This window comes from Neoarius graeffei, chromosome 2 (genome assembly GCF_027579695.1).
Source record: "Neoarius graeffei isolate fNeoGra1 chromosome 2, fNeoGra1.pri, whole genome shotgun sequence".
In the NCBI taxonomy this organism is placed as follows: Eukaryota; Metazoa; Chordata; class Actinopteri; order Siluriformes; family Ariidae; genus Neoarius; species Neoarius graeffei.
In genome coordinates this window covers 37,468,631-37,496,289 of record NC_083570.1, presented here as the reverse complement: position 1 = coordinate 37,496,289, position 27,659 = coordinate 37,468,631, and the positions used below count along the sequence as shown (strand labels likewise).

The window sequence follows — 27,659 nt, the reverse complement described above, 5'->3', positions numbered from 1 at the left end:
ACAATGTGTCTTGGGTTATTCCCAAAGTCACAACATGGGACGTGTTTCAGAGAAATGTTTTTAGTACAATTAGTCATGACACACTGCATCTACTACACGTTACACCTTAACGAATTATTAAAAAACAAGGGTGACTACTCGAACATTGCATCATGCAGCAGGGCGAAACCTACCGGGTAATACTAGTATATCAATATCAACACAGGATCAATACCACATGTTGTTATACATACTTAAACACGCTTTTGGAAAATACTAGTAATTGTAATACCTCTCTAGAGAGGTCACTTATGTGAGCAGCCACCTCTTATGAAAGGCCACATTTGGCTGTCTCACGGATGCATTTGGACCTCTCGTGAACAACCACCTCATTTATAAGGCCACTTTTGGCCGGCAATAAGGGAGGCCACTCAAACGAGGTTCAACTGTACATGAATAGCCGTCTCAAAAACAAAAGTGTTAAAAAGCACATTATGTAAAAAAATGTTATTAACAAGCCAGGGCTGTATCTTGAATGGTCAAAATATGTCTTGGTAACATCTTGATTATAATAATTTAGTGTTCAAATAGTTGGCCTGTGGGGTCTTAATTCAATCAATTACAACTTTGAGAGAAGAATATGATTAATTTGCATCATTCTCACATGAAGGTTTCATTTAAATTTGTCAAGAAGTCTCAATTAACTGGCTTTACCAAAATATCAATTTGGCGTTACGGACACTACACCCGTTACGGACACTACATATTGCAAATATATCTATTAATATAACAAAGACGTATGAATATGTAACTAGAGCCCTACATGAGGCCAACAGGACCAAAGCATGTCATAATCACCAAAAATGGTAAAAAATTCTGCAGCGTTCTGTTACAGCAAGACCGTTACGGACACTACAGAAAACAACGGAAATGACACGCAAAATCTTTGGCATGTGAATTTTGCAAACATATGCCCCCAGCAACAAGGTTTTTGTATCAAATCATATCACATACTACATAAAATGTCTGTATTTAATTTAAAGTGTTTATTAAAATGCATTAAATAAGATTTCTCAGGCCATTTTCAACTTTGCAGTGACAAAGAAAACAAATTAGGTTCAGCACCCCCCACTGACAAAACTATTGTGAAAGATTTCATTTTTATCGGAATTCCGTGATTCAGCTGTCAATTTGTTCCTCAAAAATCTGCTGATTTACTAAAACAGTTAGTGTTTGACAAATTATTGCCAAGTTTAAGCAGCAATGATGCATTCTGGGGTATTAAATCAAATGAACATGCGTTACATGGTGAAAATGTGCAATATGAAGAGTTTGTCCGATTAAAAAAAAACTGAAACATGGATTCAGTGGTGGTAAATTATGATCTGGCTTTGAAACATCATACATTGGCAATGATAGTCTACCATTATAACATATGAAATAGTTTAATAAACATAAATAGAAGGCTGTTACATGATCTCAAACAAGTAGGTACATCTGATTGTGGCTGACCCGTAAACAATAATTATAAACTAATAAAATAAATGGCTCAGGCTTCATAGTAGAAAAAAAACAATTTGAACAGAATCTCACAGTATGATGCTGAAGCTGCCTAAACAATGGAAAATAAAATACCATTTTGGCAAAAATGTTGGCATCCATTAATTTCTTGTATTAAGTAAAAAAAATAGTGCGCACAGTCCTTCACTGTAAACATAACACACTTTGAGTAACAGAATTTAAGCCTACATAAACACTGACTCGCGCATGCTGCTTCTCTTGAACGTATACACGGAAGTAAGGCGGAAGGTAGTTTGTCGACGTCACCTCAAGACAACGGCAACGATTGGTCAAATTTGCAGGAAAGTTGCGGTGATTGGATATAATTGCAACACCGCCCTGAATTCGCGGGGATTGGTTGAATTTGCGTTGAAGTTGCAAATCGCAACATCGCGAAATCCTGGAGGGTCTGAATAGAACACTGAATATGCACTACGCGATAATTATTCGCAATGGGAAACTGCATTGCGAGCCCGCAATGTGCAAATGTGAATTCCGCTAGTTGTTGAACATCCCGTAATGATAACATGGATGCGGTCTTTCCGAGTCAAACAATTGCAAATCGTGATGGAATTTCATCATAATATGAATGAATAAACATCGTTTTTCACGTAAGTTGACATATTTGGGTAGTTGCCCGATCGGGCAAGCATTTGTGAGAGTCTGGTTGTCCGAATCTATTGAATGGTTGCCCCGGGCAATCGGGCTACTGTTAATGTCGAGCCCTGTTACCTGGACTAAAGCAGTTCTTACCCGTATCAAGTTGTGAAGAGATGCACATCATTGTTTGCTTTGCCTTTTTTTTTTTTTAATTCTTCCCCCAAATTTAAACTTCCTCTAAAAGAGCCGACTCGGAGTCGAGCCGTTCCCTGAACACCATCACTGAGTGAATCCGTTTTCCACGAGTCAAAGTTTGATTTACTGTCGAATCACCGAGCATTCAAACAGAAACGAGCAGTGAGGGGACAAAGCGAGTTAAAAACAAGCTTCTGATCACTGATTTGTGCGCGCACACTTGTGTTTACCCATCTAACCTCTGGTTTGCCACCGATGGAGTGCGTGTACAAACATGAAGGAACGTGGTCGCAACTTGTTCTCGCTGCCTGTGTAAAAGCAGCGTAAGAAGTTACTACAAATCGTAGAGGTAAAATTTAGAAAGGGCACGCTTCCATGGTTGTCTTGTACAGTCTGTGCTGTAATAACGTTAACATGGCAGGGTGCACGGCATGTAAAAAAAAAAAAAAATTTGTATGCTTTTTTTTCTTTCTTTCTTTATGTGACTTTACATTATAAGAGCTTCAGCTTGCACTAGTGCGGAGTACTGGTCCATGAATAATTGTTTACGGTCAGGGTGAGGCGAGAGGGTAAGCCTCGGAGACTGCACTGAGATCAATTGAATAAAAAAAGGTTACAGTCTAGAGACTTTTTAAAAATGATCGGTCGAAACATCGATCCATTGATTGAAACCGGAGCTCCAAAGTTGGCTAAAACGGCCTGCTTCTGCTGCATCTTTCTCAGACAATGAGGCGTGTGACAAATGTCTACTGGGCAATCGGGCAGTTCACAAGGGTCGACGATTCCTGTTTTGGTTTTGACAGAGTCTCCATGAAAGAACACAATCCTCTGACCTGCATGCTCTCTCTATATTTTAACTCCATCTTACAAATGTGCATGTAGCCTTTCACTGGCTTGTGCTAATGAAAGATGTGTTCTACTGACAATATGGCGCTTTCATGCGCTGTCTACAGCACTTTTGTTGTTGAATATCAAGCAGGCTTGTAGTACTCAAGTCCGACTCATGCCCTAATTTTAAAGTGTATATCCTGGACCAATTTCGTTTTTTTTTCTTTTAAGTATGAAAGTATGTCCCTTTACACACTCATCCAGAAGGGTAATTTTGCACAAGGCCATCTGTCTACAGCAGAAAAAAATAAAATAACAAAATCGGTGTTTCCCACAGACCAGGTAGCAATTTGTGGTGCTCCACTGTGCCGATGAGGGAATCGTGCGCGGTGGTGTCGTGGCGGTCGGTGGAGTCGGTCATTGGGGTGTATGCAAAGTGTTTACAGCGGGCGGTGTTCAAACACACAGTATTTTTCTTCAGAGTCACCTGCTGGGACTATTTTAAAGCTAGAAGAAGCATTTGAGATTATTCAGTTCAATCTAAATTCTTTTAAGTTCTTTAAGAGAAGAAAGCTAAAACAGTTTTTACCAGAACCCTGCCTGGTTTCATTCCTCGACCCAACTTTAAATTACAGGGCAGGCCATTAGTTTGCTGGGCTTGATGTTGGTGGAAAACCTGTCTTTTAAATTTATGAAAATTACTCACCAAAATTGAAGTTAAAGTTTAGTTTTTACTAGAGATGCACCGATTGCAATTTTTTGGGCCGATTCCGGTTTCCCATGGAGTGTGATCTGCCGATACCGATTTTGGCTGATTCGGATTTCATTTTTTCAAACCACTTCACAGCACACACAAAGACTATTTTCTTTTTATCTTTTCTTTAATAGAACATTCTGCCAGATTTTCAGTCATAAATTTTCAACACCTCAAAGGTTGAAAACAAACAAAAAGACATTCTTTGTAAAATCTTTCTTCATGTTTGGTATTAACATATCAATTCCTGAAATAGGAAATTCACACAAACATTTTCTTTTCCCATCCAATATCTGGCACAAAAACAACTTCCCCCTCATATATTATTTGCCTACTGCTATGGAACACACTTTCATAAGCCTATTTACATCTGAAAACTGATGCCTTATAGAACAACCCATTTCTCCATTCAGTATCAAAATACAAAAATAACTTCCAGTCATACTTATAGCCATTCTGTCATCTTTGTCAAATGTGTATTTGTAGAGTAATTTCCAATGGAATCAAGTGCAACCAAGGTTGTAAACAAAGACACTTTTTTTTTTTTTTTCTCTCTCTCTCTGTACAAATCTAACTAGATATTTGGTAATAGGCTAACGTATTAATTCCTGTAATGGGGAAATTCACACAACCACAAACATTTTCTTCTTTTCACATCCAATATCTGGCACACACAAAAAAATTCACTGTATGTGGATATCCAAATATAGTGTTTTTTTTTTTTTTTTTTTTTTTTGTTAACGGCGCGTGCGCCGGAGCTCGTTAGGTGCGCAGGATTGACTGTTCTGCACAAGCGCAACACGATCGCACAAGAAAGCATGTTCAAGCTGCCAGTGTAGCTGCGGTCTTTTTAGTTGCGAATTATGAGTATTTCCTCTTTCATCTCTGTGATGCACACGTTTTGATCGGCAGAAAATCGGCATATTTTAATTTTGACTGGCCGGTCGCCGGTCATGGCCGATCACGTGAAAATCGGCCGATTCCGATCGGCAGCCGGTCAATCGGTGCATCTCTGGTTTTTACCTTAGTTTTTTGCCTTTTTGGTGGCAATCTTTCAATCATTCTTTAGTTGACATTCAAGGAATAAATTGCAAAAAACAAGCTGGAGGTTTTTATTTTAAATATTGAACTCAACACTTACCTCAACCAATACTAAAATGAAATAAATAGTATAATGTAACAAAATAATATCATAATTAGATGTAAGAAACCACTTAAGGTAACACCAAGGCAACTAACAATAATGAAAAAGCATTACCCTATTTGGTGCAAAGTCTGCATGCCCTATCAGAACATTTAATTCTGCGTGGCTTCCTGAAAAAAACCTCCAGTGCCCTATCGTAAGGGAAGTCATTGCTGAAGCGGGATAAACGGGATAATGCAATAAGGCCGGTTCCTCGCGTCAAGCTGCTACTGTATGCATCAAAATTGGTTTATAGCCTGACTCAGGGATGTCCGTTTCCTGTAAGCCAAGAAGGCTATGATAAAGCTCATCACGAGCACGACGTAGGCTACCTTTTAAAATAAGGGGTCGGAAAGCGAATCGGGAAGGCTGCGTTATTTTTAATTAGCCTAACAGGCCTACTTGCAGTCCGGGTATATGCGCAACGGCAGGCCTGTGTACACGCCTCTCCGTCTCTCTCTGTGGGTGCGCGCGCGCGAATACAAAGAAAGAGCACTATGAATGAACGGAACGATACGCAATGGAATTTTTTTTTTTTTTCTTCCAAAATCGTGAGTCTGATTGTGTGGCGACAGGAATCCATTGTGTGGCGCTGCGCCACACAATAGTCTATGTATGGGAAACCCTGAAAATGCATCTGGAAAAATCCCAAGGGAGTCCGGAGCCAGATTCGTGACATTATCTATCTGCGGAAGCGCCAGCAGGCTGCGAGAGCTTTGCACGGTTTCAGTGCACAGCCTGTGTAGACGAAGCGCTCCCATTTCTCTCTCATTGTCCGGTCTTTTGGAAAACGATGAATACTAATCCCATCAAGACTGGTGTTGCTACACCCTCCTACAATACATCTGTTAACCATTTTAATAATTACGTGATAACGTTGAAGAAATTTGCAGAAAACCACCAGGTTGTTTTCTCATAAACAAACCAGCGCTGACGTAGGATTCAGAAGGAGGCGTCCTGCACGCAACGTCACACAAATCAATGTTTCCTGGGAAATTCAAATCAGAGGTGGACCAATTCGCCTCAAATGGCTTGATTTCAACTGAATTTTTCTGGTATTGCGCAAGGTAAAAAAAAATTGCGCAAAATGTTAGATATTTGACCAAAGTTTAATATAAAATGGGAGAATTATACTGATCTTGCTCCTGAATTTACCCGTGATGTGCACTTTAAGGACTCGTGACTTGGACTTGAGTACTGATGACTTGGACTCGTAAATTGGAGACGAGGACTTGGATTTTTTTTTTTTTGTAACATGCCATAATAAATTGGCATAAGATATTTATATCTACATTAATTTTTATACTCGTTTCATGTAAGGGCGTCACACCTGTGTGCCTTGGCGCGTGCATCAGCTAGACACTCAGGCACGCTCCAGACAGCGCACACCAAGCGGACTGTCACGTGTGCGTGCCCGCACAGGATTAAGGCGCAATCATCGTGCCCATATTAAAAACTGTGAAAACACGCTTACTTTGCAAAGTATTGAGTTGCATTGCTGACACATTATTTCCTTGTTTGGTTTCCTGATTTCCTGTTTCTCGTCTTTTGATTCTGCTGAGTCTACTGTTTGCGCCTCGCTTGACCTACTGCCTGTTTTACAATTTTGCCTGCTGTTCTGGATTGCGTACCGTCTTCACTTGTATTAATAAACACACCTTCTGCATTTACATCCATCTCTCAGCCATCTCTGACAGAATACTTCGCACTCCCTGATAAAGAGAAGCACATTCACCTGTTCAGGAACAAACTAATGTTAAAGTGCATATCACGGATAAATTCAGGAGCAAGATCAATGTAATTCTCCTATTTTATATTAAACGTTGGTCAAATATCTGTCACATTTTGCACAATTATTATTATTTTTTTTTTTAGCTTGCGCAATACCAGAAAAATTCAGTTGAAATCGAGCCCATTTGAGGCGAATTGGTCCGTCTCTGAAAAAACTCGGCGTTTGGATTTCTCGGCAAACATTGATTTTCGTGACGTCACATGCGGGAAGCCTCCTTCTGAATCCTACGTCAGCGCTGGTTTGTTTATGGGAAAACGACCTGGTGGTTTTCTGCAAATTTCTTCAAACTTATCACGTAATTATTAAAATGGTTAACAGATGTATCGTAGGAGGGTGTAGCAACACCAGTCTTGATGGGATTAGTACTCCTCGTTTCCCAAAAGACCGGACAATGAGAGAGAAATGGGAGCGCTTGGTCTACACAGGCTGTGCACTGAAACCGTGCAAAGCTCTCGCAGCCTGCTGGCGCTTCCGCAGGTAACGTCACGAATCTGGCTCCAGACTCACTTGGGATTTTTCCAGATGCGTTTTATTTTTTTTTTTTTCTGCTGTAGACAGATGGCCTTGTGCAAAATTACCCTTCTGAATGAGTGTGTAAAGGGACATACTTTCATATAAAAAAAACAAAATTGGTCCAGAATATGCACTTTAATGGCGCTGAAACTGTCACATGGGGCGGTTGGAGTCTTGCTCTCGGACTCGACTCGGATCAGTAGTGAACTCAACTCAGTTTTCTTTAACGACGTGGACTTGTACACTGGACTCGGACTCGAGGTTTAGTGATTCGACTACAGCACTGATATTAAGTGACGGTCTGTATGTTGTTCCTGTTGTTGACAGTTTAACCAATGAAGAATCGAGGAGAAACTGGCAGCTCTACGGCAACCCAGACGGCCCTAGAGGTAAATAAACCAGTTCAGTACGAGCGCTTTCAAACTTTGTTCAGTACTTTTACCTTCTCAGTCTCTCTCGTTGTGTGTCTTTACTCATGCAGTCGCAAATTTTGGAATTGCTCTTCCTGCATGGATTGTTGATCAGAAGAACTCCATGCTGGTAGGTGCTACTGTTAATTCTCTGATTTAGTTTTAGCCTGATTTTAAATAATTGTTATTCGACGAAATCGAGTCGTACGTGAGCTGATGGCTGACAAGACGGACATGTACGGCCGTGTGAGCTATAAGCCACGTGCGACGAGATTGAGTGAGTGGAATAACGGTTTTATTCTATCCACATTCACTGGATCTTGAGAAACAGAGCATTTTTATTTTTTGCAGATGCGATACATAACTGTGCAAAACGTCTGAAAAAAAATTTCCGCTTGGAATGTAAACAAACCGGTGAAATGACGGTAGCAATTTGTGAAAACTGCTATAATTCTTGGAGGGTGGGGGGGGACTTTCTTACCATCAACAAATATTTAAATTTGTTTCAATCTATTATTATTTGATTATTATTTGATGATGATTTATTATTACTTTTTTTTTGGGGGGGGGTTTGAGTAACGCCCGTCTCTTCCCCCCCCCCCCCCCCCCCGAAAATCCGTGGTTGGTACAGCAACACTCATGGTATATGAGCTGATAGCCTCATAGTAGAGTAACCAGAGCGCGTGATTGCTCATATCCAGTGTATGTGGATAGAATACTTTTTTAAATGATTTTATATTTCTACCGTGGTGGTGTCTAATTCTGTGGTCAGAAGGTGTGGATTAATTTTCTCGAATGGCTCGGAGAGTTGTTCACGTACTCGTTTGCATACGTCTTGATGATTAATAGCAGCATCCGCTAGATTTCATTCGCAGCGATGTTAGACTATTGAGCTCAGTTAGTCTTTACAACTTTCTACCGTCCACATGATCTGCGTCTCAAAGCAAAATCCCTCACCATACTTTCAAAAGTATTAATTAATCTGGGAAATCCAGAAGATTGCTGCTCCTAAATTGAACTTTTGGTCTTTCTTAAAGAGGGTTTTATAAATTTCAAAAACGTGCTGTCAGGGCTTGGCATTGACTTTTAAACCCACTTTCCCTGGGGGGGCAAGTGGGGGTTCATTTCCTCTTGCCCCCCAGTATTATCACTTGCCCCCTATTTTGCAAGTACTACTTTTTTTTTTTTTTTAAGGAAAACCGTAGAATAGTTGTGAATTGCAACATAAAATGAAAATCACATTTACCTCACGACTCTCTGCCTGGGGGACAAGCGAACTTTCTTCACACGCTGAAGCCAAGCGGGGATGTCCAGCGTCTGTTGCTGTTGTCTGAATAAAACTACAGCTAAAAAAAAGCTTTACTACCGGATTACTTGGATAATCTTAGAAAGAAGCAAAGGATAGATATACGCAGAAATTAGAGGTTATTAGCGGTTCTGATCCGTACAAAATTCCTCTAAATGACTGGAGTGACGGTGCAGATTTGAGGCCTAGTGTTAGCATTAGCTACATGTTGGAATATTCATCCTCTCCCCAAAGAATCCCAATACAGAACAACAGTTTAAAAAAAAAAAAAAAACTACAAAAGCAAGAAAACCTTCTTTGTGTAAAGACTTTTTCCTGACCTCGGCTTTTGGGGACAGTGTGTTGCTAATGCGTTTACTCTCAAAGGACTCTGACCTGAACTGTGGGCTGGATGGTATTCCCTCCCCTCCATGTCTCAGCAATCCCAAGGACATCTGATTGCACAGCACGCTATCATTTATACAGTGATGCTTATTATTGTGAAAACAACAATGTTTGAAGTGTTATTTGTAAAATAAAATATCTTGCTCTAGACTTTCAAACAATGTAATATTTTAATTTTATCGAATAATGGACGGTACAATAATTTATAAAAGCTAACAATCAGCACATTCCAATTGGAGCTATAGTCATACAGTAACTATAATCACCCTTGTAGTAATAATTTCAATAAACGGTTACGGGTTGTTTTACAATCAGGGTACAAAGTTTGTGTCACAGGGGTCCAAAATTCAAATTGATTCAAACTGGTTCTTGTACCAGTTTTTAAGTGAAGGACAAGTTAAAGAACAGATTTCAGGTAATTTTTTTGACGTGTGTATGGTAGTTTTGTGTAATCTGCTATAAGATAAAGAAGATTAAGTGTAGCTGTAAGCAGGGCTGGGAGAAACAAATGAAGTGATTCTCGGAGAGGACTTTTTTTTTTGGACAATTCAGAATCCACTATTTCCATAGTGCTTTTAAATATAAGGCTGTAAGCTTTGTGTTAGTTGTCTCTAATATTTATGTCCCAATATCTTGACCACATTTTAGGATGAAAATAATCATTTTAGATATGTTATTTTATATTGAAAAATTAGCTGTCTCGGAGAGGACACTTTTTTTGACACAATTCCATACTAATTTGATCAAAATAGTCTGAAAACTTACTGGCATTCAACATTAAAACTTAACTATGTTTCCAATGATATGGAACCAAATATTTGTTTTATGGTATAAAGAATGATTTAAGTGCATCCCTTTTGGAGCTACCTGTGGTCAAAAAAGCACTTTTTCTAAATGACACGAGTAATTTTGCTAAATATAGGGGTGTTCACACGGCACATATTTGCATCGATGCTGCACCGATGTATTTTGTTGCGATATATCTTACACCGGTGTAAATTTTGTGAAGCGTTCACACGTCACAAACCTGCTTACTAGAGAGAAGCGTGTTAGCACCGGTGCAGCCCCACTTGCGTTCACATGGCAGTTTTTGCGACCGTGCTATATGATAGTAATAATGCGGAAATGAAATATGCGCATGCGTGAAAAATGTACTTCCTTTTCCCGCCTTGTTTGCGATTGATATATCGAAAAACCATGGTTTATACTTCTCCAGACAAACTTTCTACGTTGTGGTCTATCAGACACCATAAAAGGGTAAAAGAGAGAAAGGGAAGGTTGCGCAAGTACAAGAGAGCACGAAAACAATGCATTCTACAATTAATTCGGCAACAAATCGACGACTTCGTGTCGTTCATGGCCATGTGGAACTGGGGCATTTCTTATCTCACACGTGTTGTTGATATTCGCCATTTTGGAAGCGCAAAATACCAGGATGCAAATTATGCAATGCTCGTATGTAATCAACTCTCCTCACGCGTAGCGAGTCTACCCCTGTAGCGTTCAAACGTCCCATTTTATATCGGTGCTGCCCCGCAAACTAGCATTTACTCCGGAGTAAATTTCTTAAACCACCTCTCGAGCAGGGTTAGATTTGCACCGGTTTAAGCAGCTTTCAGGGGCTACACCGGTATAACATTGTACCGTGTGAATGCTCTACCGGGGCAGCCCCGGTGCTACACCGGAGTAAAAGTTGCCATGTGAACACCCCTTATGACACACATTGCCATACATTCACCAAAAATAACGTTATCGCAAAATGGTAAATAGAGCTATCACAGGGCTACAATAAACAACCAAGTTTATTTAGTCAAGCCTTTTGATATTGAAGATAAGTGTTAAATGTGATTTTTAGCTTGCGTACCCTGATTGTAAAACAACCCTTAATGTTCAGTTCCCTTTTCATTTATTCTCAATTAAAAAGGCACAACTGAGTCACACAGGTTGATCAGTGTGTAACGGACAGTAACGATTTTATCCAAAATAGTTTTTCCTGCCTTCGTCGATTTATTTCCGTTTCACGTGTGCGCAGCTGTTGTAAAGTTCAGTGTGTTTGTGTAGAACTCTCTGGAACTGGAGGTTCATTACTACGCTCTGACTCCAAGGTGACATTTTGCACAGGACTGTGTTCTCTGATAACAGAAACAAAGCTCCAGCGCTCTCTGCTCTAATCTTTTCTGCTCTTTCAGGATTTATCACGCTTGTCGCTCCTTGTTGAGGTTGTCTTTTTTTTTTTTTTTTCTTTTTTTTTAAATGCCCAAGTTGTTTGAAACCAATCTGGGTTTTCCGTGTAGAATAAGGAAGCCGCTTCACCTGTAAGAAAATCAAACACTCTTTCACGAAGGCGCTAACTCAAATGTGAGCAGAAAAAAAACAAAACAAGAAACGAGATTCTTAAGCAAACTCTTCTATACTCGCTTCCAATTTACTATTTTTGTCTCGTCTCGTCGTCTTCCGCTTTATCCGGGACCGGGTCGTGGAGGCAGCAGTCTAAGCATGGAAGCCCAAACTTCCCTTTCCCCAGACACCTCGGCCAGCTCCTCGGGAAGAACACCGAGGCGTTCCCAGGCCAGCCAAGAGACATAGTCCCTCCAGCGTGTCCTGGGTCTTCCCCGGGGCCTCCTCCCAGGGGGACATGCCTGGAACACCTCCCCAGGGAGGCGTCCAGGAGGCATCCGAAAAAGATGCCCGAGCCACCTCAGCTGATTCCTCTCGATGTGGAGGAGCAGCGGCTCTACTCCGAGCTCCTCCCGAGTGACTGTGCTTCTCACCCTATCTCTAAGGGAGCGCCCAGCCACCCTGCGAAGGAAACTCATTTTGGCCGCTTGTATCTGCGATCTTGTTCTTTCGGTCATTACCCAAAGCTCATGACCATAGGTGAGAGTCGGAACGTAGATCCACCGGTAAATTGAGAGCTTTGCCTTTTGGCTCAGCTCCTTCACCACGACGGACCGGTAAAGCGACCGCATCACTACAGAGGCTGCACCGATCCGCCTGTCAATCTCACGCTCCATCCTTCCCTCACTCGTGAACAAGATCCCGAGATACTTAAACTCCTCCACTTGAGGCAGGACTTCTCCACCAACCTGAAGAGGGCAAGCCACCCTTTTCCGGTCGAGAACCATGGCCTCGGACTTGGAGGTGCTGGTTCTCATCCCAGCCGCTTCACACTCGACTGCAAACCACCCCAGTGCATGCTGGAGGTCCTGGTTTGAAGAAGCCAACAGGACATCATCTGCAAAAAGCAGAGATGAAATCCTGTGGTTCCCAAACAGGATTCCTTTCGGCCCCTGGCTGCGCCTAGAAATTCTGTCCATAAAAATTATGAACAGAACCGGTGACAAAGGGCAGCCCTGCCGGAGTCCAACATGCACCGGGAACAGGTCTGATTTGCTGCCGGCAATGCGAACCAGACTCTTGCTCCGTTCGTACAGGGACCGGACAGCCCTTAGCAAAGGGCCCCGAACCCCATACTCCCGAAGCACCCCCCCACAGAATACCACGGGGGACACGGTCGAATGCCTTCTCCAGATCCACAAAGCACATGTAGACTGGTTGGGCAAACTCCCATGAACCCTCGAGCACCCTATGAAGTGTATAGAGCTGGTCCAGTGTTCCGCGACCAGGACGAAAACCGCATTGTTCCTCCTGGATCCGAGGTTCGACTATCGGTCGAATTCTCCTCTCCAGTACCCTGGAGTAAACTTTCCCTGGGAGGCTGAGAAGTGTGATTCCCCTATAATTGGAGCACACTCTCCGGTCCCCTTTCTTAAAAAGATGGACCGCCACTCCATAGGCACTGTCCCTGACCGCCACGCGATGTTGCAGAGGCGTGTCAACCAAGACAGCCCCACAACATCCAGAGACTTGAGATACTCAGGGTGGATCTCATCCACCCCCGGTGCCTTGCCACCGAGGAGCTTGCAAACCACCTCAGTGACTTCGGCTTGGGTAATGGACGAGTCCACCTCTGAGTCATCAGCCTCAGTCTCCTCAATGGAAGACATGACGGTGGGATTGAGGAGATCCTCAAAGTATTCCTTCCACTGCCCGACAATGTCCCCAGTCGAGGTCAACAGCTCCCCCCCGCATTGTAAACAGTGTTGGCAGAGTACTGCTTCCCCCTCCTGAGGCGCCGGACGGTTTGCCAGAATTTCTTCGAGGCCGACTGATAGTCCTTCTCCATGGCCTCCCCGAACTCCTCCCAGTTCCGAGTTTTTGCCTCCGCAACTGCCCGAGCTGCAGCACGCCTGGCCTGCCGATACCCGTCGGTTGCCTCAGGAGTCCTGGAGGTCAACATGGCCTGATAGGACTCCTCCTTCAGCTTGACGGCATCCCTTACTTCCGGTGTCCACCACCGGGTTCGGGGATTGCCGCCACAACAGGCACCGGAGACCTTGCGGCCACAGCTCCGAACAGCCGCATCCACAATGGAGGTAGAGAACATGGTCCACTCAGACTCAATGTCCCCCATCTCCCCCAGAAACTGGGAAAAGCTCTCCCGGAGGTGGGAGTTAAAGACCTCCCCAACAGAGTGCTCGGCCAGACGTTCCCAGCAGACCCTCACCATACATTTGGGCCTGCCAGGTCTGTCCAGCTTCCTCCTCTGCCAGCGGATCCAACTCACCACCAGGTGGTGATCAGTTGACAGCTCAGCCCCTCTCTTCACCCGAGTGTCCAAGACATAGGGCCGGAGATCAGATGAAACGACAACAAAGTCCATCATCGACCTCCGACCTAAGGTGTCCTGGTGCCACGTGCACTTATGGACACCCCTATGCTTGAACATGGTGTACGTTATGGACAAACCGTGACTAACGCAGAAGTCCAATAACAAAACACCACTCGGGTTCAGATCGGGGAGGCCGTTCCTCCCAACCACGCCCCTTCAGGTGTCACTGTCGTCGACCACGTGAGCATTGAAGTCCCCCAGTAGCACAATGGAGTCCCCAGTCTGAGCACCCCTCGGTACCTCTCCCAGGGACTCCAAGAAGGCCGGATACTCTACACTGCTATTCGGCCCGTAGGCACAAACAACAGCAAGAGCCCTCTCCCCAATCCGAAGGCGCAGAGAGGCGACCCTCTCGTTCACTGGGGTAAACTCCCAACACATGGCGGCTGAGCTGGGGAGCTATAAGCAAGCCCACACCAGCCCGCCGCCGCTCACCATGGGCGACTCCAGAGAAGTGGAGAGTCCAGCCCCTCTCGAGGAGCTGGGTTCCAGAGCCCAAGCTCTGCGTGGAGGTGAGCCCAACTATCTCTAGCCGGTACCTCTCAACCTCCCGCACAAGCTCAGGCTCTTTACCCCCCAGCGAAGTGACATTCCATGTCCTAACAGCTAGCCGCTGTGTCCGGGGATCAGGTCGTCGAGGCCCCTGCCTTCGACTGCCACCCAATCCACACTGCACCAGCCCCCTACTGCTGCCTCTGTAGGTGGTGAACCCACAGGAGGTCGGGCCCACGTCACCTCTTCGGGCTGAGCCCGGCCGGGCCCCATGGGCAAAGGCCCGGCCACCAAGCGCTCGCATGCGAGCCCCAACCCCGGGCTTGGCTCCAGGGTGGGGTCCTGGCTGCGCCATACCGGGCGACGTCTCAGTCCTTGGTTGTTGCTCCATTAGGGGTTTTGGTGAACTGCTATTGGTCTGGCCTGTCACCTAGGACCTGTCTGCCTTGGGAAACCCTGACAGGGGCATAATGCCCCCGACAACATAGCTCCTAGGATCATTCAAGCACACAAACCCCTCCACCACAATAAGGTGGCAGTTCTAATGTAAAATACATTTTAAATACAATTGTGAGGTTCTCTGGAGTTTTCAGGCCGAGCTCCTCTCTTCGTATTCTTTACCCATTCATTTCCTCGTTGTTCTTGAAGCATTTGCTTGTATTTGTTCACATTTTTCTTGATAGCAGGGAGACGGTAATGCCTTTTATCTATTTCTCTGTATGAACAAGCAAAAATTAGCCATATTGAATACTGATTAAGCCTTGCTTGCATGAAAGACTGATCCCGGCTGTAATTATCACATGATGCGTGACGTCATGCACAAGGTCTATAAACAGTACGCGTACCATACTACACCAGCTTGAGTATATGAAATAACTTGCAAAGCAGTAAAGAAAACCGAGACTAAGAAAACAGCCAAGACATAATGGCGGATACATTAGTGAGGGACGCTTTTAGGAACTGAAATAAAAGATCAAAAAGCCTAATTTATTTTAAAGTGTTCTAGAAATTAAGCCTTTTTTTCCTCAGTCTTTGATTTGTAATATCTCAAGAGCGGATAAACATTTTAATTCTGTAAAAAGTATGTTGTTTAGCGGCACGGTGGTGGAAGTGGTTAGCACGGTCACCTCACAGCAAGAAGGTTCTGGGTTCGAGCCCAGCGGCCGGATGGGGGCTTTTCTGTGTGGAGTTTGCATGTTCTCCCCGTGTCTGTGCGGGGGTGCTCCGGTCCCCCCCCCCCCGTCAGGTTAACATGGGGCAGCCATGGGCTGAAGGTTGGATTGAAGTGGCATCTAACCTCCAACTGCTCCCTGGGCACCATTGCATAGCTGCCCACTGGTGTGTGTGTGTTTTCACTGCTTCAGATGGGTTAAACACAGAGGAGGAATTTCACTGTGCTTGAGTGTGTGATAAATCCTTTTTTTTTTTTTAATCTGAAAAGTGCCCTCTTATGTAATATGCTGCTCAGATACAAACTTTTTTTTAAAAAATCCTGTAACATATTTTAATTTTCTGCTGGAAAATGAACGTTTGGAACTCTAAAATGTACTGACTTGATAATGTAGAAGTCATAAAATAGAAATCTATAACAAAGTTCGTATGAAAGAGGGGAAAAAAAGGGTACATCAGGCTTTTGCACAGTACTGTGTGTGTGTGTGAGAGAGAGATATCTCCCCACTATGAACATTAAGAATTACTGAGGATGCACCAAACAACCACAGGATTGCTGCTATAAACATGGATGTTTCAAGGGCATTCCACAACATTGTACAGCGGTGCTTGAAAGTTTGTGAGCCCTTTAGAATTTTCTATATTTCTGCATAAATATGACCCAAAACATCATCAGATTTTCACACAAGTCCTAAAAGTAGATAAAGAGAACCCAGTTAAACAAATGAGACAAAAATATTATACTTGGTCATTTATTTATTGAGGAAAATGATCCAATATTACATATCTGTGAGTGGCAAAAGTATGTGAACCTCTAGGATTAGCAGTTACTTTGAAGATGGAATTAGAGTCAGGTGTTTTTAATCAATGGGATGACAATCAGGTGTGTGTGCGCGCACCCTGTTTTATTTAAAGAACAGGGATCTATCAAAGTCTGATCTTCACAACACATGTTTGTGGAAGTGTATCATGGCACGAACAAAGGAGATTTTTGAGGACCTCAGAAAAAGCGTTGCTGATGCTCATCAGGCTGGAAAAGGTTACAAAACCATCTCTAAAGTGTTTGGACTCCACCAATTCACAGTCAGACAGATTGTGTACAAAGGGAGGAAATTCAAGACCATTGTTACCTTCCCCAGGAGTGGTCGACCAACAAAGATCACTCCAAGAGCAAGGCATGTAATAGTCAGTGAGGTCACAAAGGACCCCAGGGTAACTTTTAAGCAACTGAAGGCCTGTCTCACATTGGCTAATGTTAATGTTTGAGTCCACCATCAGAAGAACACTGAACAACAATGGTGCGCATGGCAGGGTTGCAAGGAAAAAGCCGCTGCTCTCCAAAAAGAACATTGTTGCTCGTCTGCAGTTTGCTAAAGATCACGTGGACAAGCCAGAAGGTTCTTGGAAAAATGTTTTGTGGACGGATGAGACCGAAATAGAACTTTTTGGTTTAAATGTGTAGGTACACACAGTCCCTTTTTAGGACTACAAATCCCATCAACCAACTTCCGCGATGACCTATGTCACGCCTGGGCGGGATTACCTAAGTCACATCCTCCCTGAAGCCATAAGCGACTGAGCCACACTTCCGTCTGTCTCTTTGGCGCTGTGAACCTCGTGGGTCAACAGACATAAAGAGACCTGCTCATCAAAACACCCAAGATAAAGACGTCTTTCTTGCAAGTAAAAGAGATTTAGCGCGCGTTCGTGTTTTCCGCTGGCCACGGTAAAATTACTACGTGAGTGCGTTGTCTCACTCATTTTGAGTTACAACCGGTTTTTATTTGTTCATTATAAGTAACGTTACGACTGCAGCCCAAAGCAGTTTGTTTAAAAGTTAGAAGCGACCGGATTCCTTCTGACTTAATCACTGTGCACATTGTTTGATCGGAGACTTTTCTTCACGAACGACAAAGCGTCGGACCAAGAAATTCTCTGCGCTTTCACGGAAGCCTCCATGACCTCTGTGAACTCCAGAAGTTTCGGAACATCTCTGCATTCCTACATAGGAGCAAAATACTGGAAGTAAGACTGGCATTTTGGGCAAAAATTAGTCTTAGGAATTAGCTTTATGAAGTAGTGTGAATTTAAACTCAAGAACGGTTTAATTGTGCACACTGTAGACACTCAGTGTTGAATTGATCATTGTTCTATTTTTGTTCTCAATTGTTAAAAGATGAGTGTTGCATGCCCTTTCCCGATCCTTTCTAACACTTTTAATTTCATTATTACACACATTTTGACCAAGATTTCAGTGGATTTAGTAATGTTATAAGCTAGTAAACTAGCAATCTGGGCTAATCCCTTTGTCTCAAGCCACGTGGTGACCCCCCCCCCCCCCCCCCCCGTCCTTAGGCCATGAGGTGACACACACACGCATGCGCGCGCGCTCTCTCTCACACACACTACCTGACTGTTTTGCTATTATCAATTTTTATCATTATAATAAATTCAGTTATTCTGAAACTGTCATTGTCTTTTGCTGATATATCCTCGAAGTCACATAATCTAAAAGACCTCCAAATTGCCTTCAGTGTGCTATTGGCTGTGGCATTTATGTAATATGGTAAGTGATACATTATTGCTGCATTGGTAGTGATCATAATAATTTGGAATATACCATAATTTAGCTGTTTGGTAATTTATTATTAAGCACCAAAATTAATGGTATTATTAATGAGACTGATTTAATGACACTGATCACTTAAGACCAATTGCACCCACAAATGAGAAATGTTATGTTTGGAGAAAGGGAAACACTGCATTCCAGCATAAGAACCTTTATCCCATCTGTGAAACGTGGTGGTGGTGGTAGTATCATGGTTTGGCCTGTTTTGCTGCATCTGGGTCAGGACGGCTTACCATCATTGATGGAACAATGAATTCTGAATTATACCAGCGAATTCTAAAGGAAAACGTCAGGACATCTGTCCATGAACTGAATCTCAAGAGAAGGTGGGTCATGCAGCAAGACAACGACCCTAAGCAGACAAGTCGTTCTACCAAAGAATGGTTAAAGAAGAATAAAGTTAATGTTTTGGAATGGCCAAGTCAAAGTCCTGACCTTAATCCAATCGAAATGTTGTGGAAGGACCTGAAGTGAGCAGTTCATGTGAGGAAACCCACCAACATCCCAGAGTTGAAGCTGTTCTGTACGGAGGAATGGGCTAAAATTCCTCCAAGCCAGTGTGCAGGACTGAACAACAATTACCGGAAATGTTTAGTTGCAGTTATTGCTGCTCAAGGGGGTCACACCAGATACTGAAAGCAAAGGTTCACATCCTTTTGCCACTCGCAGATGCGTAATATTGGATCATTTTCCTCAATAAATAAATGACCAAGTATAATATATTTGTCTCGTTTGTTTAACTGGGTTCTCTTTATCTACTTTTAGGACTTGTGTGAAAATCTGATGATGTTTTGGATCCTATTTCTGCAGAAATACAGAAAATTTCTAAAGGGTTCACAAACTTTCAAGCACCACTGTACGCAACTAAATGGTTGTGATTTCATTAAACAAAAAGGGAAATAAAATTCAAGATTTATTTTCTTGTAACGACATCCTCTGTCGTTTCATTACATTACATTAATGGCATTTAGCAGATGCTCTTATCCAGCGTGATGTACAACATACCCAGAGCAGCCCGGGGAGCAGTTGAGGTTTAGGTGCCTTCCTCATGGGCACTTCAGCCATTCCTGCTTGTCCAGGGAATCAAAGCAGCAACCTTTTGGTCCCAAAGTCGCTTTGCTAACCATTAGGCCATGGCTTCCCCTGACTTAATCCTCACTTATGGCTGTGCGCTTATGGAGTATTAAACCTATAGGACCGTAGCCTGGTGTAATGATTTTTTCATGGATCTGAGACAAACTGTTCTGCTATGACCTGTTAATGAACTGTGTGTACAATGTTTGCAGGTGTTGCTGGTGTATGGTTTAGCCTTTATGGTCATTCTTCCAGTGGTTGTGGTAAGATCTATAATTGTTTTAATACGTAATTTCTAATGCTTCAAGCCATTTGGATTTACAAATTGGAGTTAAGTAATGATACTGCATTGTTTAAAGTGTGGGTTTGTGTGTCTTTGTTTTAAGGGTACATGGTGGTACCGTTCCATTCGCTACAGCGGTGATCAGATCCTTATTAACACAACCCAGCTCTTCATGCACTTTATGTATAAAACGCCCACTATGAACATGAAACGTAAGTACTCATGAAAGGCAGGTATGAGCTCTGTCGAGTAAAACTGCACATAACAAAAACCTTCTTTAAATACACGTTATAATCAGGCTTCTTTTGTGGAAGTATATCCTTGGTGGTACAGATGAGATCACGAAAACGGTGTCCTCTTCTTCTGTACATACACACAACACTGTCACTGTGGGATTTTGAACCTGTCCTGTTTTTAAAATAATAAAGCCAGTGTGATGCCTACCTTTATAAATATGAACTCGCAACAAAGAGATTTATTACACCCCCGCTCTGAAGGAAGGGGTGCACGCTGGTTTACCTCTTTCCGTCCGTCCGAAACACCCTTTTTTCTCAGCAACCACACATCATAGCCACTTGGTACCAAACTTCATCTTGGGGTTCTATACCGTGTATACCGTTTCCAGGTCTGTCACAAATCAACTTCCTGCTTACAAACTTAAAGCATATACGCAGAACCATGGCCTGACTCTTTGTTTATAAATGCCTTGAGAGCTCAAGAATGGCACAGGAATAGTTTTAAACGTTAACAATAAATCTAATATAGTAACTTTTACGATTAAAATGATTCATGTAGGTAGCGGTCTGAGTGAATGACCTTGACATCTGTGACGTCACTGCAGGAAGTCTATCGGTCTCATCGCCATTTCCGCTATACTAAAACACACAGAGCTGACTGCAACTCTGATCCTCCATTTTGAACTAATTTATCACCATGCCACGTAGATGTGTTGCTGGTGGGTACAGCAACACAACAGAAGGTGGATTTACGTTGCATTCATGACCCGAGAATGTTCAAACTGCAAAGATTTGGACGTGTTTTGCAAGAAGCTCACGGGCACATTGGGCGCCTACGAAGTGGTCTCTCCTCTGCTCTGCACATTTTACTGAAGACTCGTATGAAACCTCTGATCAGTTGAGGAGCGTTGGCTATAAGCCCGTATTGAGAGGGTGCAGTATCAGCAATTAAAGGAAAAGAAAACTACAAGAAAAGTAAAGTAAATTCAGTTGCTCCAGTTCTCCCGGAGTGTGAGCCGAGGGTTATTGCTAAAACATGGGACAGGATGTGACACGTTATCGCTCGGGCAGTGACCTCCCTGCGGTTGTTGCTAAAACCCGTGATGTCCCGTCCCATCCCGGGTTTTAGTAATTGCCTGAGCCCAGCAGTAATGGCGGAGTACTGAGTATGGAGAATGAGTGGAGCAGCCGTTTGATTTCTCTGCTGGATATGATTGCCTCAGCAGCAATATCTCACCTTTACGTGGAAGAAGCAAATGAATGGAGAACTGAACGAACAACTGACAGTCAGATTGTTCTGAAACAATCCGCCACAAGGTCGGCCTTCAAGAAGCGAGAACAGAGACGGGTAAGCTCCGATTCTCATTTGGATACAAAACAACACTTGTTTACCTGCATTTAGATTAATACATGTAACTTGTATTGTGTGTTTAAGTTAGCGGTTTAAGATTATTTAATTTGCTTCTGAATGTGATTGTCTCAGTTCATCTGATTATTTAATTAGCCTTTTACGTTTTATCAGTGAAAATGCATGCATGTACATGTATGTTGCATAAGTTATAACACCCATCCTGTTTTAATGAGAGTCAACCCACAATCAATGAAGTCAAATCAGTTTTAATTGAGCAAGTCGGTAACGCTATTTCTTACTTTCACCATAAATTTTTATTTATATGACTTCGGCCTATAGCTGTAAAAGGCCTCATCCTTAAAACCGGTTACTGCTGTGATGTCACACACTCAGGGCTGGCTGGCTCAGTATGGAATCAATTTTGTGCCAAAATGTTCATACAATACTTTTGAAATATCAAACAAAAACGACAAATCAAAATACAAAAAAAAAAGTCAATTTTTTTTAGACTGGCAAACAAATTATTCGTGTAATCGTGCAAAATATCAGTCTATTACTCTTCAGAAACCTTTTATTTTTGTTCCGCGTCTCTGTTTTGTTTGACGTAATTTATTTTGGTTCCGATTCTGGCTTTCTCGTTAATGGCTGCACTCATGTCAACTTTGTTTACATCCTCGACATGAGTGCAGCCATTACTGCCCCTTGTGCCATATGTAAGCCGTACTCTGATTGGCTTAGAGTGTTCCATGGACTGTGAATGGTTCATACCATCATGTGACTCACAAATGGCGACGAAGAGAGTTTCAAGCTGGTCCGTGCTGGATGCGTGGCTAAAACGGTCTAGAGGGAAAGGTAAGTACATTTTTGAACGCAAATTTATTCTGTCATTGTGTTGATATAGAAAAATAAATACGTCTTAGTCCACCGTTTCTCAGCCTTGCTTAAGACATTATAATCGCAGATCGTAAAGTTGACTCTGCGTTTGACAGCTGCTCGAAAAAACAAACTGCGTGCGTAACAACGCTAATCAAGCTTAAGCTAGACGACCTGCCTCAAATACCCGTCCCGGGTAAATGTTATCCCAATTTTAGATGACCTATTGGAAACCATCCCGCCCCATGAAAAATTCGTACTTGCATCTCTCTCTCTCTCTCTCTCTTTTTATATATATATATATATATATATATATATATATATATATATATATATATATATATATATATATAATTAGTTCATCTGTATTCAAGATTTCACCATATTCTTCAATAGTATTAGAGAATCTGGAGAAACTTGTCACCTTAGCTTAGTCAAAGTGCACATTGTGGAAATTGCGATATTAGAAAAGAAGAGTCAATTTCTCACTTTGACAACGCAACGGTGTGTCGTTTATTGAAACACTCGAAGAAAAAAAACAAAGATGGCGGCGCTCCCCATCAGATAAACAAACCGAGTTCCCGAAGAAAAACAAGATGGCACTCCCCATCAGATAAACAAACTGAGTTGCCATCCTTAAAGGGGCCGCGTCGCTAATACTCTAACCAGGTAACACATTAAACATGTCGTGCGGAACGCACATCAGATCAGAGGAAAAAGGTATGGTGAATAATGTCCATAATAGATGTCCACTACAACATCAGACTTAAAATTATTATATCATCCATATGTGGATTTCAGTCGGACTGCTTTTTATGTGTTTGTTTGCAAATATTTCTGAAATTTGATAAAATGACTGAGGTATGGTTTCATATTTCACGTTTCCAAATAGTATTGATTACCCTTTATTTTCACTGTTAAAAGTTACCAGAGGCCAGCATTTCTCAGTGCATTTCATAAAATTTTCCGTGCCCAAAGGGGGGGCACACCCCCCTTTGAACCCCCCCCCCCCCCCCCCCCCCCGGCACGCTTTGCGTGCATTATGTCTGCCACTGGCAGACATTTTACCATTTTGCACCCTGCTGTAAATTATTTGTACCCTGCTATTCTCCTAAACTTTGAAGCCCCTGCGCAACCAAAATAAATTACATCAAACAAAACTGAGAAAGACGCGGAACAAAAATAAAAGGTTTCTGAAGAGTAATTGACTGATATTTTGCACGATTACACGAATAATTTGTTTGCCAGTCTAAAAAAATTGACTTTTTTTTGTGTATTTTGATTTGTCGTTTTTGTTTGATATTTCAAAAGTATTGTATGAACATTTTGGCACAAAATTGATTCCATAGCTCAGCAGGGCAGCTCAAATGCCAACTTGGCGGTTGATTTTAACTCTCAAAAAAAAAAAATCTTTTTGTTCCCATTTATGCAGCATACAAGAGTCAAGGAGCTCCCCAGCTCAGCCGCCATGTGTTGGAGTTTACCCCAGTGAACGAGAGGGTCGCCTCTCTGCGCCTTCGGATTGGGGAGAGGGCTCTTGCTGTTGTTTGTGCCTACGGGCCAAATAGCAGTATAGAGTATCCGGCCTTCTTGGAGTCCCTGGGAGAGGTACTGAGGGGTGCTCAGACTGGGGACTCCATTGTGCTACTGGGGGTCTTCAGTGCTCACGTGGGCGATGACAGTGACACCTGGAGGGGCGTGGTTGGGAGGAACGGCCTCCCCGATCTGAACCTGAGTGGTGTTTTGTTATTGGACTTCTGTGCTAGTCACAGTTTGTCCATAACGAACACCATGTTCGAGCATAGGGGTGTCCATAAGTGCACGTGGCACCAGGACACCTTAGGTCGGAGGTCGATGATGGACTTTGTAGTCGTGTCATCTGATCTCCGACCCTATGTCTTGGACACTCGGGTGAAGAGAGGGGCTGAGTTGTCAACTGATCACCACCTGGTGGTGAGTTGGATCCGCTGGCGGAGGAGGAAGCTGGACAGACCTGGCAGGCCCAAACGTATGGTGAGGGTCTGCTGGGAACGTCTGGCCGAGCACTCTGTTGGGGAGGTCTTTAACTCCCACCTCCGGGAGAGCTTTTCCCAGCTTCCGAGGGAGGTGGGGGACATTGAGTCTGAGTGGACCATGTTCTCTACCTCCATTGTGGACGCAGCTGTTCGGAGCTGTGGCCGCAAAGTCTCCGGTGCCTGTCGTGGCGGCAATCCCCGAACCCGGTGGTGGACACCGGAAGTAAGGGATGCCGTCAAGCTGAAGAAGGAGTCCTATCGGGCCATGTTGACCTCCGGGACTCCTGAGGCAGCCGACGGGTATCGGCAGGCCAGGCGTGCTGCAGCTCAGGCAGTTGCGGAGGCAAAAACTCGGAACTGGGAGGAGTTCGGGGAGGCCATGGAGAAGGACTATCGGTCGGCCTCTAAGAAATTCTGGCAAACCGTCCGGCACCTCAGGAGGGGGAAGCAGTACTCTGCCAACACTGTTTACAGTGCGGGTGGGGAGCTGTTGACCTCGACTGGGGACATTGTCGGGCGGTGGAAGGAATACTTTGAGGATCTCCTCAATCCCACCGTCATGTCTTCCACTGAGGAGACTGAGGCTGATGACTCAGAGGTGGACTCGTCCATTACCCAAGCCGAAGTCACTGAGGTGGTTTGCAATCTCCTCGGTGGCAAGGCACCGGGGGTGGATGAGATCCGCCCTGAGTATCTCAAGTCTCTGGATGTTGTGGGGCTGTCTTGGTTGACACGCCTCTGCAACATCGCGTGGCGGTCGGGGACAGTGCCTCTGGAGTGGCAGACTGGGGTGGTGGTCCCTCTTTTTAAGAAAGGGGACCGGAGAGTGTGCTCCAATTATAGGGGAATCACACTTCTCAGCCTCCCAGGGAAAGTTTACTCCAGGGTACTGGAGAGGAGAATTCGACCAATAGTCGAACCTCGGATCCAGGAGGAACAATGCGGTTTTCGTCCTGGTCGCGGAACACTGGACCAGCTCTATACCCTTCATAGGGTGCTCGAGGGTTCATGGGAGTTTGCCCAACCAGTCCACATGTGCTTTGTGGATCTGGAGAAGGCATTCGACCGTGTCCCCCGTGGTATTCTGTGGGGGGTGCTTCGGGAGTATGGGGTTCGGGGCTCTTTGCTAAGGGCTGTCCGGTCCCTGTACGAACGGAGCAGGAGTCTGGTTCGCATTGCCGGCGGTAAGTCAGACCTGTTCCCAGTGCATGTTGGACTCCGTCAGGGCTGCCCTTTGTCACCGGTTCTGTTCATAATTTTTATGGACAGAATTTCTAGGCGCAGCCAGGGGCCGGAAGGAATCCTGTTTGGGAACCACAGGATTTCATCTCTGCTTTTTGCGGATGATGTTGTCCTGTTGGCTTCTTCAAACCAGGACCTTCAGCATGCACTGGGGCGGTTTGCAGTCGAGTGTGAAGCGGCTGGGATGAGAATCAGCACCTCCAAGTCCGAGGCCATGGTTCTCGACCGGAAAAGGGTGGCTTGCCCTCTCCAGGTTGGTGGAGAAGTCCTGCCTCAAGTGGAGGAGTTTAAGTATCTTGGGATCTTGTTCACGAGTGAGGGAAGGATGGAGCGTGAGATCGACAGGCGGATCGGTGCAGCCTCCGCAGTGATGCGGTCGCTTTACCGGTCCATCGTGGTGAAGAAGGAGCTGAGCCAAAAGGCGAAGCTCTCAATTTACCGGTCGATCTACGTTCCGACTCTCACCTATGGTCATGAGCTTTGGGTAATGACAGAAAGAACAAGATCGCGGATACAAGCGGCTGAAATGAGTTTCCTTCGCAGGGTGGCTGGGCGCTCCCTTAGAGAGAGGGTGAGAAGCACAGTCACTCGGGAGGAGCTCGGAGTAGAGCCGCTGCTCCTCCACATCGAGAGGAACTAGCTGAGGTGGCTCGGGCATCTTTTTCGGATGCCTCCTGGACGCCTCCCTGGGGAGGTGTTCCAGGCATGTCCCCCCGGGAGGAGGCCCCGGGGAAGACCCAGGACACGCTGGAGGGACTATGTCTCTCGGCTGGCCTGGGAACGCCTCGGTGTTCTTCCCGAGGAGCTGGCCGAGGTGTCTGGGGAAAGGGAAGTTTGGGCTTCCATGCTTAGACTGCTGCCTCCGCGACCCGGTCCTGGATAAGCGGAAGAAGACGAGACGAGACAAGAGTCAAGGATGGAGATGCTATCCACTCAGAAACGTATTTAAAAATAAAGGTTCTGCGTATTTATGAAACAGCATGGATTTACAAAATTTTCCTAACACTTCTTTTTCCTCAGCAACTACGTACAAATCACAACTGCTTGATATTTAGTACCGAGCTTCAGCTTGGGGTTCTATACCGTGTATACAGTTTTCAGGTCTGTCACACATCGACTTCCTGTTTACCAACTGAATGCATTTACGAAACGCACAGCATGGATTTTGATGCGATTTCAAAACGAGTTTCCCAGGATGCTGTGTGAACTCCTTGGGGAGAGAGACACTGCTCTTTACTCACTTGTTTCAGGGTTAATTATTTGTCGAAGTCAACATTCATAATAAGAGTCCTATTCCTTCGATTGTTCGCGTTCTGATAAGCGAGGGGGGGGGGAATATGTAAGTGAGCAGTTGCTCACAGTTGATCTCGTTAAAGCTGGGTTTCTGATACACTGGCACACCGCTTTTGAACTGTTTGTCCATTTTAATATGAGATTGTTTTCTTGCTTTCTGGATGAATGTATGCCTGCATGCTTTTCCACAGGGTTAGTGATGGTGCTGACGGCAGCCTTCGAATTTGACCCACGTAGCAATAAAGAAGCTATTATAAGACCAACGGACAACATTGAAGTTCCGCAGGTACAGACTGTTCATGTTTATGCTATATCCTGATGTGAAACTGCCATTTTGTACCGTTAAAGGTTCTGTTTGTCGTTTTTAAGTGTTTCTAGCCCGGTCATGAATGTGTGTAATTGATATCAATTTCCAATACTTCTATTTTGTAAGAACATGCTCTGCTCATGCATAGTTTTAAAAGATGATGGCTTAGAAGGCTGCAAAAATTACGCACTGTGCCTTTAACGTTGTCCTGTTTGTCACCGCAGAAGCCTCGTGCACACTACATGATTTGAACCCTGTCGTGTAATGTGAATAGTTCAGGGATGTCATTTTCAGTCTGCAAGCGAGCATGGAGGCTTTATTTCCTTGCATGCTTAATTTTCTCAGTCAATTCAACTAGTTGCAAGTGAAGAGAAACGGTCCATGAAAGTCAGAGAGGAAATCAAATTCATCTGCTCTCATGTGCGGCAGATCCCTAAACACGTTAATCATCCTGCTAT

General features: G+C 43.9%; 1 protein-coding gene across 1 annotated transcript in view; it reads left to right on the top strand.

Annotated features, from left to right (window-relative positions):
• sec63 (SEC63 homolog, protein translocation regulator) overlaps nt 1-27,659 on the top strand; it is a 107,136-nt gene that overhangs the window by 22,206 nt on the left and 57,271 nt on the right. Inside the window, exons 5-9 of the mRNA XM_060914131.1 lie at nt 7,732-7,793; nt 7,886-7,944; nt 19,814-19,864; nt 19,988-20,096; nt 27,086-27,180. Of these exons, the coding sequence (XP_060770114.1) occupies nt 7,732-7,793; nt 7,886-7,944; nt 19,814-19,864; nt 19,988-20,096; nt 27,086-27,180 (376 nt within the window). The remainder of the gene's footprint in view (nt 1-7,731; nt 7,794-7,885; nt 7,945-19,813; nt 19,865-19,987; nt 20,097-27,085; nt 27,181-27,659) is intronic.